Genomic DNA, 15,628 nt, shown 5'->3' with positions numbered 1-15,628 from the left:
CAACAAATTTTAGGTTTATTAATAGCGTAAGAATCTTTTATTTTTTTGTTATGCTTCTAATTGAATGTAAATATTAATTAAACCGACAAATGAATGTATTTTAATTTTTTTTATATATTAGTTTAATCAAATTATTCTAATTTAAAGTTATTATATGGTTAATTAATTTAATTAAAATTATGAAAAAGTAATTTAAAACTATATACGAATAGAAATAAAAAGATGGTCCCTGATATGAATATTATTCTTCTAAAAGCACAAATTGTAAACTGTTGAACTTTGAACCATCTTTTTTTTTTTTCTTCTAAGAAAATAAGATAATGTTCTGTTTCAAATTACTTAATTTTGGAATAGTATTAAAACTTTATAATAAGAACATAAGGAAAATTCTAATGTTGATATTCCTAGAGTCACTTTATTTTTTTATTTCTTATTAAGAATGTATTATAATCAATTTTTATATTAGATAACAAAAAATTATATTTCAAACAAAAGCTTAACATTTTAAATATATACCATCTAGAAGTTCAACTAGTATTTAATTTATATTAATAAGATCCAAACATAAATAAAATAGTTTATATATTGGATATTATATCTTATAGCATATAAAAGTGGATTTCATATATATATATATATATATATATATATTTGTATATAAATTTCTGAATTCAGCTCAGAAAAAGCTATATATAAATTAGTGTAAAAAAAAAAACCCTCTTAATCATCATTATAATTTGGAAAAACTTAATTACCATAAATTAATGACTTAATTAATCCCTTTTTTTTTTTTTTTTTTTTTTTTTCCTTGGGTGATGGCAGAGAATAAGTAATAATCCATTTAGGTCTTTTCCTTGACTAACAAGTCCATCTATACAGAGGCATCTTCCCTCTTTAAGGGTCCCAATCTACTACTCTTCCTCACCTAGTTATATCATTATTTATACAGACGGAAAAAGAAAATTAATAACTTATATTATATATATACATATATATATATATAGACACCCAGGAAATTTCAATGGAAACTCCCCCAGAATTTGTTTACTCTCCTCGAGACTTCTTTTCTTTTGGAATCTTAAGTACTTGTGATTAGCTTAAGCAACTCTGTTTCCATGTGTATGTGTGCGTGTGTGTATATATATTAAGTTTGAGTATACTTATTAGCCAAGCATGTCTTCTATTAGTAAAAGTGTAAGCGGTAGTTCCAGTGAAGACGACGTCGTAGCAGAGCTTCGGAGAGGGCCATGGACTCTTGAAGAAGATACCCTTCTCGTTCATTATATCTCCTGCCACGGTGAAGGTCGATGGAACTTACTAGCAAAACGCGCAGGTAAAAAATATACACATATATGCATATATTTATATGTAAATATAAATATTGTTAATTCTATATTAATCTTAATTCTTTTTTCTGGGTGTTGTTGGGAATATTTAAAGGGTTGAGGAGGACAGGCAAGAGTTGCAGACTGAGATGGCTGAATTATCTTAAACCAGACGTGAAACGTGGAAATCTTTCTCCTCGAGAACAGCTCTTGATTCTTGAACTCCATTCTAAGTGGGGCAACAGGTAAAACTCATACGTACTCTATTATATGTTATATATTATATATGGAGAGAGAGAGAGAGAGAGTAATTAGTGCAAGAAAATGACAATATATATATATATTATATTTATATAAAGATATTGCTTATCGTAGGAGTAATTAAAGTTGGAGGGAATTTTGGATGTGGGTATGATTAAATTTTTTCTTTTTGTTTTTTGAATTTTAGGTGGTCGAAGATTGCTCAACATTTACCAGGGAGGACAGATAATGAAATAAAGAATTACTGGAGGACTCGGGTGCAAAAACAAGCTCGTAATCTGAACATGGAGGCAAACAGCCAGGCATTTCAAGATATGATCAGGTGTTTCTGGATGCCAAGGTTGCTTCAAAAAATTGAAGGCTCTGCAAATTCTTACCCGACCCAGTTCCAAAACCCGGAAAGCAACCCGCTACCGGCTCGAATTGTAAACCCGGATCCAGTTAATTACCAATTGGGTCAGAATCACCACGAACAGAGCTCGGATTCAGAGCACGGGACAAGCTCCTGCATTTCTTCCTCGGAGTCGATTAACATCTCTCATTTCTCGGAGTACCCGACGAGCCCGTTTCAGGCGAGCGATAGTCATGGATGGAATAATTGTTATCATGACGTGATGGAATCAATGAACATGGCGTATGCAAATCCAGTGATTGGAGATTTGGGGAACTATTACGATTACCCTGGCGCTGCTAGTGGTTGTCAAATGGATCATGGCAACTGGGTTGATGATGGGTTGGTGGTAGATCAGAGCTTGTGGAACAGTGATGATCAGTTGTGGAGGAATTTGCAAGAAAGGAGATGAAGAAGACGCTCTCGTTTCACTAGCTCAGATGAACCAGAATCATTTTTAAGTTCATTTTGAATTTTTGTTTTATAATTTTTTTTTTTTGACAAAGATTCAAAAGGAATTAGAAATTTTAAGTTATTATTTTTGATGTAATCCACAGAGTGATCGGAAATTATAATGGTGGGAATCTTGGATTAAATCCTAAATTTACGCACACTTAATTAAGGGTTTAAGAAATAGTTAAGGAAAAAGCAAAAGTAGAATTAGAAAAGAGTAAGTATTTAGTAAAGTGCTTTGAAATAGTAAAAACCCACTTGGGCATGATTCATGGCAGTAGCAATCCAATCTCTTTGTCTCATATGTTGTTCTCTTGGGATTAGTAGTGGGATGAGGAAGAAGTTTTGAGAAGTAAAATGATTAGTGGATTGAACATATTTTTCATTCAAAGAATTAAAGAAATTAAACAGCAATTTCTTTTCATCTGGTCCAGATAACTGTTTCTTTCCCTTTTGATTTTGATGTTCCCAATCAAATCAAACACGTTCATCAGGTTTCTACCGTCTAAAATCAGCCAATCCCCCCCTTTTTTTTTTTTGGCAGTAGTATATACATACATATATATATATATGGACAGGTTAAGATGTTCTCATATTCATGCAAGCCTAAATAAGATATCCTGCGTCTTGTTTATTTCTACGTATAATATAAGATATTTATATTTAATATGCAAATATCACGTAATTATTAAAATATGATATTTTTTAAAGTTTTGTATTACTTAATATTTTTTAAAAATTGCATCATGTTTATTTAGAGAAAAATAAAGTTGAAAACCTTTAATAAATTCAAAAAAAAAAAAAACAAATATTGAATGATCAAGTTTATGATACCTTAAATATTTATTTATTGATCTTAATAACTATTAGATTTTGTTTTTATTTAATTATATATCATTATTATTTTGATATATATATATATATATATGTACAGGGTTTCATTTCGTATTACCCATCAATCAAAACATTGAAAACTTACGTTAATCGAAGCAGAAAGAAACAGCAGTAAGCAGACCAAACTTTCTTCTGTTCATGTCAATGTTTAGGTAAACAGACGGTTTAGAGTATGTGATAATTTCATTTCTTTATTATTTTATGTATTTAAATAATTTAAATGAATGGCCAAAAAATAAAAGTACATTTGCTTTTTAAATATATATTTTTTATTTATAATTATTTTTCTCTTGTAGTCGGTTAACTAATATTGACTGAGGTTTTTTGGGTGATGATGACACGTGTCATGAAATGACATTTTATTAATCCTATAAATGAATTTATGCAAAAATCCAGAAAGAAAAAAATTAATAAAATAATAATAATTAACTGTTGCAGAAAATGGGGAATGACCGATGTGACAGTTGGCTAACAGGAAGGAACTGACTAATTTAATTATCTAGTTGACTGGTCAAAGGCCACCCTTCACCACAAAAACTACATAACAACTCGAAGCCATCTTTATTATTATTATTATTATTATTATTATTATTTGACAAAGAATTTGACAATATTAATAAATAATATAGAATTTTATTTCTAAATTTTATATTTATTTAATTTTATTAGATAATTTTGATATGAATTGTTAGAATTACTTCAAACATATATAAATATAATATAGTTTGACATGTTTATCAGCAAATAGACATTTTTAATCTAACTTAATTTATCTTATGCTAAGAGATTCACCTAGCATAAGTTAAACTCTTTACTTTATAATGTAATTTTATATAACTAATTGATACTCAAATAAACTTTCTTCTAGATAATATTTGAGAAGCTTACATATATATATATATATATATATAAGAAACTTAGAAGAAAATTCTTGTATCATATATATATATGTGTGTTGTAAAAAAAATTTGTAGATTATAAAAATTGAGACTAATAATATTCTCACGGCTTCTTCTGTAACACCCCGAGCCCATAATTTAGGATCAGAATAACAAAACTTATTTTAATAATAGTTTTAAAAATTATTAATTTTAAATATTTAATTTTTTAAAAAAGAAATATACATTTTTTAAATATATTTAAAAATAATTTTAAAAAGAAGGAACCCAACTAAAAATAAAAAAGAACCCATTTAAAATAAAAAATTAAAAAATTGAGGCCAAAGAACAAAAATAGAAAAAGCAACTATGTAGGACAGCCACGTCAGCAACACGACAAGTCATCATGTATCGAGTTTGGCCGAATTCGGCCGAAAACAGTCGGAAACGGCCAACTCGAAGTGGATCACCGCCGTAGGCGGTGGCGCCGTCGCCGGAGCACGGCGGAGCTGCTGTGCCAGAATTCTGATATTGGCCAAAAGGGCCCTGGGTCAAATTTGGGATTTTTTGGGGGATACGTGCAAGTACCGAAAGTGTGTTTTCGTTTCTAGAGAAAAATTCAGGGAATTTAGGGACAGCCCGTAGGCGCAGTGAGAACCCGATTTCAGACCTCGAAACAAGTAGAGATTTCTCATCCTATTTTCTATCACGGTATTAAAGCTCAATAAATGATAAAACAGTGTTTTATAAATTAATAGATGTGTATAATTGCTTAAGGTTATTAATGGAGCCCGAATCTGGTGTTTTTATCTGTTAGTTGTTATTTGATCTATTTTACAGTTTTAAATGCAATATGGTACTTGATGTGTTTATTTTATGGTTTCATATGCATGAATCCCAGTTTTATTTGTTATGGTTTGAATTATGGTGAACCCGATGTTGTGTTGTTTTGTTTGGTGTTCATTACTGCTTTACGTGTTTATGTTTGATTGGATAATTGAGACCAAGAAAAATGAAAAAAAGTTATGTGAATTGATAAATGGATAATATCAACAGGCTAACTATATATCCTGGGAGATGGTGGGCGGACCGGATCCGTAGGGAACCCTATCGGGAACGTGGTCCCTCATATCAGACGGAGTATGGTGACCTTATGTGTTTTAGCGCCCATACCAGACGTGGTATGGGGACGACCCGTTTCACCCTCATACTGGACAGGGTATTGAGGTTTATGGTTTTGGCGCTCATACCGGACGGGGTATGGGGACGGCCCTGGAATTAAGTTATTAATGTGAATGGTTTACGTGTAGTGGGGACCCCCTATGGATCCCCATAGATACTAGTAGGCTGATAAAAGATGAAAATTATTGTCTGATGATTGAAAAACGAGAGTTTGATATGTGTTATGTTAGAAAGTGTGCATGATTTTATGATATTTATGATGTTATTATGTTCATAAATTGTTTTCATGAATCTCACCGAAATAAGTGGACAGTAAAAGTTTTTATTATTGTTAAATGAGTTTGTTATAAATTATGCTCCATTAGTCGTTTTTGTTTTCTACCAACCTTTACTCCTGTGGCAGTGAGATAGTGTGATGTCTTTACTGGACTAATGTAGCTCATTCCTTACTTAACTATTTTAGATCAATAGGGCTTGGTTTCCGAGTCCGCCCCGCAGGAAGACGGCGAATAGATGATTAAGGATTTCATAGATTTATTTATAACATTCATTACTAATGTTTACTTAAGTTAGTTTATTCTTTTATACGTTTAATACGTTTTGGTCATTGTGTAAGAGATATTAATTAGAATTTTTACTTCGCTTCCGCACTTAGAAATTTTAATATATATATTTCCTTTTAACTTTCCGGGGCCGTTACACTTATTCTTTTAATCTAATAATTTCTTCGTAAAATCAGTTAATGGCTTGTGGAATGTTGTGTGGAACACACGACCCACTCCCTTGATTCGCCTGGTGGGATTTGGAATGGTTGCTGTTTAGAGTTTATGTATGCCTTGCGCCAATCGATTGAACTAAGTAGAAACTCAATGATTTAACTGTTGATTAAAAAATCGAGGATTTTAATTTGAACAATACTATCTCCTGGAGAGCTCTCTCCATTACAATATTATCGGTTTGAATTGATCCATATCTATTTTTTTAAATATCATATCGGATAACACTTGACTAATTAGCAAATGACATGTGTTATAAAATTTGATATATGACATTTAACTTATAAATAATATGTAAAATACTATATTTTTTTTTTGTCAAGCTTGTATTAAATATTAATAACAAATTATTAATTCTATTGTTTGAATTAGAAATAATATATGCACCAAGATGGCAATTTGGTTTTACATACACAAAAATTAATTGTTAGTCAAATAATTAGACTATATAATAAGTACGAATTACTAAAAGCATTTAAATGTTAGCTTGTGTGAGATTGAATAAATTACGAAAGAAAAATACAGCCGACATGGAACAATTAATGCGTGGTCTATTATGACCAATTACTCTTAGGTATATTGTTTATTTCTAATTGCATTTTATTTTAGATTATTGTATTAGATTATTTAATTTGATATGTATAATTGTATTCTTTTAAAAATTTATACTAATAAGAAATAATCTAACAAATTATATATATTTTAACACTCATATTCGTACTAAACTCATTAGATTAAAAGTGGGAATGAATGACCAACCAAATTTTATAAACGTTCTTTAAATATAGATGGAGAAGCGAAGATTGGGAACATCAGATTTTTAATTTTGAGACCACATTAAACAATTAATTGAATTAATTTTTCCATAAACTTTGGGGGGGAGGGGGTGATATGTATAAATTTAACCAATTATTTACATTTTAACAATAATATATATATCATTTTTGTTTGAATTATTCATATGTAAGTGACTAACTACAGTACATATCTTGCTAGTCTTGAATGTTTATAATGAAATATATTGATTTATTAAAGAAGAAGCATAAGACAAAATGGACGAAGAAAATGATAGAGAACACGAGCACAGGTCAATGCATGCAATACATAAATACTTAGAAAATCTGAATAAGACAATTATTGAATTAAATGTTTTGAAGAATTGTCGGTTGTTTGTATTTTAATTCACTCATTCAAACAAATGCAGGTTTATATAGTTTGATATAATCGTGGAATTCAACGGAAAGTAAATCGATAATATTTAATTATTTGGAAAATTACGCATTAATGTTTTTTAAAAGGTTAAATTAATTATCGTTTTTTAATAATTTAAAATGTGTTCTTTTTTACATGTTTAATTAACTAAATATTTGTAGGCATATTTCGTAACCCAAGTAACACAAGTTCTTTATTTTTACAGTAAATATTTATTAAATAAAAAATTTATTATATCTTTTCTAACCCATCTCGAATTTATTATAAATTAGATAAAAGCAAAAATATAATAAATAATTTATTTTAATTAAAGTATTTTTATAATACACCAATGTTAGATGAGTGTAAATTTATCTTTATAAAATTAAAAATATAAGTAGATTTAGTTTAATTATATATTGAATATAAATTATGATTATTTTTTACATTCCGTATAAAAATTGTACGAGGATAGAAGAGGTTGTTTCTCATAGTATTTTATTAAATTATTTATCAAATTATTCTTATTTTTAATAAATTTTATTTCCAATTAATATTTTTTTATGAGGCACTACTTATTTCACCTTTCCCGAATTGGACCCTTCGACGAGCCCAAATTCTAAAAATCCGAGCCCACAAAAATGGAGAACTGAATGACGTCGATGAGCCCAGGCTAAAATAAACTGGACAGACCCAACAGCTTTAGACGGCTCAGATTGGATTTAGAGAACGCTATCAAGATTCAATGCCAACCATACACGTGGATATGACTACCATCCTAGCCATCCATTTTCCCTTTTTATAAGTCTCCTTGGCTGCCGAAACCCTAGCTAGTGTTTCTCTGATCTGCAGCGGCCCTGGAGTTCTCTTCCATCTAGTTAGTCTTCGTTTCTCTTCCAGGTACGCTTGCGATCTTCATTTGTTATTACTGTTAATCCGGAACGAAAAATATTTCAAAGGTCATGATTTCCAGTCTCAGTGCGAAGGATAGTGTCAGTTGTTTGTATATTGTTTTTCGCTATCACTTTAAATCAGACTTTTTGAAGGTGAAAAGGTCTTGTTTGGTGGCCGAGAAAAGTTGCGAAATGAGAAAGTAATATACACTGGTGAATTGTTGCAGAGGCGATATAAATGAGGGAGATACATATGTTACCGTCTATAAGTTATAGGTTTTTAGATGAGATGTATTTACTGTGTTCTTTGTTTGGTAATGTGGTGTATTCGGGCATTGATGCGTCATTGATTAGTGATTTAGCATCCATGATGGTCGTGGAGGAACAGCAATCTCTTGTCTGGTTGTGTTTCCTACTAGTTTGCATTCACGTTTCTCAACCTTCTGTTGAGTAAATTTATCAAAGAATAGAGTTTCATTGTTAGCAATTTTTCCTTCCCACTATTTCTTTGACAAAAGAATCAGCTTCGGAACTTTTAAGTGTTTGGATTTAGCACAGGTTGTGAGTTTGAGAAATGATACACAAAGTTATATCATGTAAGGATTATGAATGTAGAACCTCGATTCGGTTTACTTTTTGACATAATTGAATATCATTAAAACTAGGTAGAAAACAACAAACGCCGTGTGGTTGGGTGGGGGGGGGGTCTTCATTAGTCAGTCGAATTCGGTGATTATCATTCATCTACAGCTTTCTAAGATCGTGTTCCAAGCAAAATATACTTTTGTCACGTTTTATATGTGTTAATATTGCTTTGCTATTTGTTTTCCAATCTAGTGAACCAAATCTGTGAAGATGTTTACATCCAGGAAGAAGATCCATAAGGATAAGGATGCTGAGCCCTCTGAATTTGAGGAATCAGTTGCTCAGGTTTCAAACCTTCTTTTTGAATAAAGTTGCTAATTTGGGCACAATTCTGATTTGCGGATTAAACATCAGTTTTTGTTATTAACAGGCACTGTTTGATTTGGAAAACACCAACCAGGAGTTGAAAAGTGATTTGAAGGATTTATACATCAATTCTGCAATGTAAGAATAACTAATTAATGGATGGAGGATTAATCATGAGGTATTCTTCCATCATATAATTGATGTTTTTTCCTCTCTCACATGCAGTCAAATTGATGTTTCTGGGAGTCGAAAAGCTGTTGTCATTCATGTCCCATACAGATTGAGGAAAGCTTTTCGCAAGATTCATGTGAGGCTTGTGAGGGAGCTTGAGAAGAAGTTCAGTGGAAAGGTGAATAACAAAACAAATAAGTTGTATGAATCTTAATTTTTCTCACTTTGTGTGATTGCACGACCAGGCTCTTGTGATGGTCTTCGATATTACATAAAATGCTCGGGTTGTGGGGGAAGGAATTGTTTCATTCTGTTAGATTCATTATTAACAAGATGCTGTATTGCGAGCAAAAACTAAGAAATGTTATATTCAACATTTGAATTATTAAGAAATTTTTTAGCTAACCTGTTGCCGCCTAATATATGCTATGTTGTAATCCTGGGTGACTGCAGAAAGGTGTTAGCAAGCCTGTTCTTGCTATGCTACACTTTGTGTTAGATGCATACTTATTAGGAAATAGTTCTTCCCTAAATTCTCTACTACATTATATGACTATTAGCAGAAAGATAGCAAATCACTGTCTGGCAGAGTAGATGTTGGAGTAAATAAGCTTCTTTATGTTATTGGGTTATCCTTCATTAAAAGAAATTGTTGCTTTCTTTGAAAATGTTATTCGGTATTTGGGTTACCTTCTTTACCGAATGGTTGTAATTTTAACCAAAACTTTTGTTCTTCCATTAAGTTAATTAACTATTATGGTCATGTTTCCCTTCTGTTGGAAGGATTTTGGTCCTTTGGAAAAAGAGTAGAACAACTTAATGGGGGTGTTTGGGTGCAGGCAGGGACACTTCTAATTGCTGTTGTCTATCAGACTTGTATTCTCTTTCTACTTTTTGCTTTTTGAATTCTACTATGTGTCTGGGTTTTTATGTTCCAGTCTTTACTCCAACCAGTTTTATGAGGAGCAGAGGTACTAGGCTTTGTCGATGTCAGTTTTGGTTTCTGCTCATGTCAATTGGCTTTTCTATTCTGGTTTTATGCTTGTCGTGTGTATTGATCTACTGGTACTGTTAATATTTTTCGTGATTGTAAGTTGCGATATATAACTATCTTGTAGGATGTTGTCCTGATTGCGACCCGGAGGATGCTGAGGCCCCCAAAGAAGGGTTCTGCTGTTCAACGACCACGCAGCCGCACACTGACGGCTGTGCATGAGTCAATGCTCGATGATATTGTTTTGCCTGCTGAAATTGTTGGGAAGCGCATTAGATACCGAGTTGATGGATCTAAGGTCATGAAGGTAAATCAATTGGGCAATATTATAGGTTTTCACGCATTTATTCATTGTTATAAAATCTGCCCTTGTAATCCAATTTTTCTTCCAATTTGGTCAGGTTTTCTTGGATCCAAAGGAAAGAAACAACACCGAATACAAAATGGAGACCTTCTCTGCGGTATACAGGAAGCTTTCAGGCAAAGATGTCGTGTTTGAGTTCCCAGTTGCGGAGGCATAATGGGATCATAATGATGCCATTTGGAGTTTAATTGTTCTTCTATCCCCCGAATTTGCTCTAGTAGGCAAACTATTTAAAATTTTGACAAGGATTTAGTTGATTAGTGAGATGGAAATTGTTGTTTCGGATCCAGTTAATTAAATTTGTTGTGTTGTTCTGATTGACCTAGGGTTTTCAAGATTTACGGTAAATAATATCACACGTCTACTTAGGTGAGGTTGTGGGTAACTTTCTCCATTACCCCATGAAAGGAAAACATGGTACATATATATTGCCAGCGTTTGTGGTTATGTATGGGCAAGTTTTAAAAGGAGGTAATATAAGCTTCCAGATGTTCAGACAATTAGAAAGCAAAATTAAAAGTACAGTGGTAAGTAATTTCCTCTTTGCATGAATTGTCGGAAGGATGATGTTTTTGTGACAGCTTATTCACTTGTTACCCAGGTGATATTGTTCAATTATGATATGTTTTTAAAACCCTTTTTAACTGAAAAAATAGAAATTGAGAAAACATTAGTTTTATCAAAAATTGTCTTATATTACATCCCTGTGTGTGTATAAATAAATATATGAAAAATATTTTATATTTTAGATGTAAAAGAACATGATCAATTGTTAGTCAATAGAAGGATGTGCACCAGATTATATTCTCAGCATGGATGGAGCGAACTCTGTGCGATATCAGATCATCATATATATCTGCATTATATATAGATATTAAAGCCATCCATAATTCTGTGAGCAGATAGCTTCAAAATTTTAAAATAAAGGATTCATTCTTCCTCCTGAATTTTACCAAAGATTCGAGAACAAGCACCTGCAAATCGAATAAGTAAACAAGATGTTTACCTTCGGTCTTCGTTTAAGACAATAAGAAATGAGGGAGAGAGATGTCAGAAAGAATTATGGTTTGATGTGAAGATCTGTATTTATCGATAAAGAATATAATATACCGAAGAATACAAACCCTAGTCATTGCAGAATCTGACTATTCCCAAGAAAACAAAGAAGCCTGATAAAAGAAAAATATCAGGAGCATGTTTTCTTATTAGCTTGAAAAACATAATTAAGCACCTATCTTTAATAGGATATTTGGAGCATACCAATACGAAGTCCACAGAGTGTCCACTGTATGAACAGCAGCAAGAAATAATTAGGCTGCTAAACTTGTATAAAGATATATATATATATATATATATATATGTAGATAATATTTCCCCATATATAAATTGACTGAAACTAGTAAAATTAATTCATTTTATGAACCAGAAGTTTGCAATAAGGTCCTCAACTCATGCATTTCAAATGGATCTCAAGTATTCCTATAAACATCTTACGATACTGATAAGGAGGTAAAAATCTATACATACATGTACCATAAACACACACAGAAGCCTGCACTATATACTGCTGTCTGCATGGAAAACCTAAAATAAGCATAATAACCGATGTATTAAATCAGAAGATATGTCTGCATTTTGCCATCTTTCACATTAACAGAAAACGCCTAAAAACCAATTTGCAATCTTACTCGATACCTACCATCTCGATGAGTCCTAAAAGCGAACACATTTAGGAAATAGGAAAAGCCCTTTTACTTCAAGATATAAATACACTTCATATCTTGAAAAGGGAAGAGATCATATTCATACCCAGATCAAAGCAATGCTCAAACTTCCTTTCTATTACAAAATTTGAGATAAATGAATGAGAATGCAGTCATTCCTTCTCACCCAAAGCATTAGTCTATAACAATGCAGCATAGATTACAAATCAAGGAGAGAGAGAGAGAGAGAGAGAGAGAGAGAGAGAGAGAGAGAGAGAGAGAGAGAGAGAGAGAGAGAGAGAGAGAGAGAGAGGGAGAGAAACAAACTGCAAGTATAACCACAGTGCAGATGGTGAGAGTAAGAAGGAAGATGACTTGGTCGTGATTGCAGCAATTGTTCAGTTCCCAGTTAGGCCTCAAACTTCAAATTTCAAACAACCAAACTCTTTCAATCTTTTTGATGTTTACCGGATGCTCACAGCCTTTGAGCAATACATAAGTTAAGTTGGTGCATACTTGACAAAGTAAAAATGGCGTATATATGCATATATACATGTCTACTGTAGAGACAGAGACGGTTTCATTATCTCTCAAATCAATATACCGGTCTGAGTTTGATGACCAGTTTTGACTTCTATTTTTTTCTTGTGTTTTGTAGAAATAATCAAACTGGACTTGTGTCCGTTTACTAGTCTGACTGATGATTTACAAGGGGATTGAGAATTTCTTTTCACGTAAAGAATCATATTGTTAATATTTTAAATCTAAAGTTATATGTTAATAAAAGATAACCTAATGAACATCTTTATTATTAGATACATTAAAAAATTAAAAATGATAATAGCATTCCAAGTTCTCATCCCAATGAACAAATTGAGAAAATATCAATCCATATAAAGTCTTAAGTAGAAGTGTTCCTCGTAATCACAATCCAACTGCAGTGCAAAAGTTTCTCCAACAAAATGATTTATCTACCCTCATCATAAGACGAAACAGAGAGGGAACATATGCTTTCATCATCCTCCATAGAAACTGAAATAGGTTTAGGCAGAATTGACAACTCACTTGAAAGCATGAGATTAACAGACTTCATATCGGGCCTATCTTTATGGCTTATTTCACAACATAACAACCCTATCTGAATGCACTTGGCTGCCTCGTTGTGATTGTACTGGGAAAGACTTGAATCGACTAATTCCAAGCTATTCTCTTCTTTATAAAGCCTCCATGAATGTGGTACAAGATATTATGAACATCGCTAATTAGTTTTAGTGTAAAACACACTAAGCCTCCGTAAGTAAAAAATTGATCACTCTCCAGATTTCAATTAATCAGCCAGTAAGATATGAAGGTAGTTCTTTGAAAAAGATGTAGTGTTAAAAGAAAATTGAGTCAGGTACATCAGAGAATTCACGTACATGATCCAACAGGCTTTCCTTTGCTTCAATCAACCCCGTCCTTCTTCCACTATCTCTAAAATCAAAATTCCAAAACTGAAAACATCAGCCTTCACGAACAAATATCCATTCATTCTATATTCACGGGCTATGTATCCACTGCAATCAGCAACAATTTACTTGCGAATTTTACCATTTACTCGAGGAAATTTACATAAGCGTTGCTCTGACCAAGTTTTTTTTTTTGAGGTGGCAGGCCTATGTAAGGAACAGTATCACCATCACCAGATGTTATGGGGAGAATGATGTATGGAGAAATTAGCATAAAGAACAGAAGAAACAACTCACAGATCACCAGAGATCATCGAGTCATTGACATGGGTGTTTTTCTCTGGAAACAACTTTGCAATGCCAAAATCTGATATTTTGGATTAAATTTCTCATCATGCCAAATATTACGAGCACAGATATTGCCATGAATGATTGTTCCACTTCCAGGTGCTTCTTCATGGAGATAAAAAAGGCCTCTCGCCACACCTTTTACTATCCGAAATCGGGTTGTCCAATCCAAGCACGAAGATCTGTCTTCATCAGAAAATTTAGGCATTTTATCTGCTAGTCAGAATTTACCAACATTTAACTGATTGTTGATTGAGAAGATTCAATTATGGCAGATAATGAAAGCATATTTCACCAAAGAGAAAGTTGTCAAGGCTTTCGTTTGGTAGATACTCATAAACAATCATCTTCTTCACAATACCCCAGCAAGCTAACCAAGTTCTTGTGGTGGGTCGTGATTAGTAGCTGCACCTCATTTCGGAAGTCTATTGGCACATATGATGGTGAAAGCTTCTTAACAGCGACTTCTTGACCATTCGGCATCAATCCCTACTAAAATCATGCATAAGCGAAAGCTTTATAAAATTTTTTTTACAGATTTTCGTTTATGATTATTATGTTTAAACAAAATAAAAATTTCTGGCTTCTTCATATTTGTTCTTGCTTATATAATTACATTAGAAACATTAATTTCCATAATTGCAATAAATAGCAGGACAAATTTTGCAAATCAGTTTTCTGCTACCATTTCCATCCCTATCATCTAACAACATTTGGACGATGTAAACCAAGAAGTTTGATTAATTAGTCATTTCTTCTTGTAACTAGAAAATTGACACTATATCTTTTAATTGAAAATTATTTAACACAAAATTACGGAATAATTTTTCTCAAATCCTAAAAATCTCTCTATTCTTCACATGATATCCTTCTCGTGCTTCCTACTGTTTGTTTTTTCATCTTCTTCTTTTCTAATCAATGGAGGTTAGATTAGGAATTAGATTCCTAACCGACACGAACCACAAAAATACGAGCATCTCCAAATGTTGATGCTTAAAACTAGTAGCCACTTGATTTTTCTAACTTCACGTATAGTAATTCTACACAACTACCTTACAGAAGCGGCCGTAGCCACATTTGCCAAGCAAGTTGTTCTTGGAGAAGAAGTTGGTGGAAACCTGTAGAGTGCAAAGGTCGAAGGAGATATTCCATTGTTCCTCTTCTTCAGGCTCCTTACTGAAGCAGGTGAAAAGGCTGGACAAGAAAACCCATCAAGACACCACCATGTACCGGCACAAATCCTGCTGATCGTACGGCATATAAAAATATTGGTCCGTTAAACGGAGACGGCGTTGACTTGGTGGCGTCAAACCCGTGTTTTGATTGACTAAATGTTAAGGCATCAAACCCGTTAAACGGACAGGAACTCGTGTTTAGAAACCGTTTTTGTTTTCTTTTTTTTTTT

The 15,628-nt window shown here is 32.5% G+C and overlaps 2 protein-coding genes and 1 pseudogene across 3 annotated transcripts; 2 read left to right on the top strand and 1 right to left on the bottom strand.

The window, feature by feature from the left end:
• Positions 1-1,011: 1,011 nt before the first annotated feature.
• LOC110823542 (transcription factor MYB108-like) lies at positions 1,012-2,580 on the top strand. Its single transcript, XM_022053939.2, has 3 exons — positions 1,012-1,333; positions 1,441-1,570; positions 1,774-2,580. Exons 1-3 carry the CDS (start codon positions 1,174-1,176, stop codon positions 2,387-2,389), a joined length of 906 nt encoding a protein of 301 aa, XP_021909631.1. The 5' UTR covers positions 1,012-1,173; the 3' UTR covers positions 2,390-2,580.
• Positions 2,581-8,100: 5,520 nt separating this feature from the next.
• Positions 8,101-11,045, top strand: LOC110823522 (small ribosomal subunit protein eS7). Its single transcript, XM_022053917.2, has 6 exons — positions 8,101-8,251; positions 9,082-9,174; positions 9,260-9,333; positions 9,421-9,544; positions 10,485-10,667; positions 10,762-11,045. The coding sequence occupies exons 2-6, from the start codon at positions 9,100-9,102 to the stop codon at positions 10,879-10,881; spliced, it is 576 nt and encodes a 191-aa protein (XP_021909609.1). The 5' UTR covers positions 8,101-8,251; positions 9,082-9,099; the 3' UTR covers positions 10,882-11,045.
• A 2,170-nt stretch (positions 11,046-13,215) lies between these two features.
• Positions 13,216-15,434, bottom strand: LOC110823409 (cysteine-rich receptor-like protein kinase 43; annotated as a pseudogene). The gene is made up of 4 exons (XR_015816397.1): positions 15,276-15,434; positions 14,519-14,712; positions 14,173-14,409; positions 13,216-13,983 (listed from the first exon to the last, which is right to left on the bottom strand). The product of XR_015816397.1 is annotated as a cysteine-rich receptor-like protein kinase 43 (transcript).
• Between the last annotated feature and the right edge of the window lie 194 nt (positions 15,435-15,628).

The sequence above is a fragment of the Carica papaya genome, chromosome 9 (genome assembly GCF_054855325.1).
Source record: "Carica papaya isolate Zhongbai chromosome 9, ASM5485532v1, whole genome shotgun sequence".
In the NCBI taxonomy this organism is placed as follows: Eukaryota; Viridiplantae; Streptophyta; class Magnoliopsida; order Brassicales; family Caricaceae; genus Carica; species Carica papaya.
This window is presented reverse-complemented; position numbering and strand designations above follow the sequence as displayed.

What these genes read in the sequence shown, in the direction of transcription:
- LOC110823542 (XM_022053939.2), top strand. Translation starts at nt 1,174, where the DNA reads ATGTCTTCTATTAGTAAAAGTGTAAGCGGTAGTTCCAGTGAAGACGAC. An exon ending in CTTACTAGCAAAACGCGCAG is followed by an intron (nt 1,334 to 1,440) that starts GTAAAAAATATA and finishes GAATATTTAAAG; the next exon opens with GGTTGAGGAGGACAGGCAAG. An exon ending in CATTCTAAGTGGGGCAACAG is followed by an intron (nt 1,571 to 1,773) that starts GTAAAACTCATA and finishes TTTGAATTTTAG; the next exon opens with GTGGTCGAAGATTGCTCAAC.
- LOC110823522 (XM_022053917.2), top strand. Translation starts at nt 9,100, where the DNA reads ATGTTTACATCCAGGAAGAAGATCCATAAGGATAAGGATGCTGAGCCC. An exon ending in TTGAGGAATCAGTTGCTCAG is followed by an intron (nt 9,175 to 9,259) that starts GTTTCAAACCTT and finishes TGTTATTAACAG; the next exon opens with GCACTGTTTGATTTGGAAAA. An exon ending in AGAAGAAGTTCAGTGGAAAG is followed by an intron (nt 9,545 to 10,484) that starts GTGAATAACAAA and finishes ACTATCTTGTAG; the next exon opens with GATGTTGTCCTGATTGCGAC.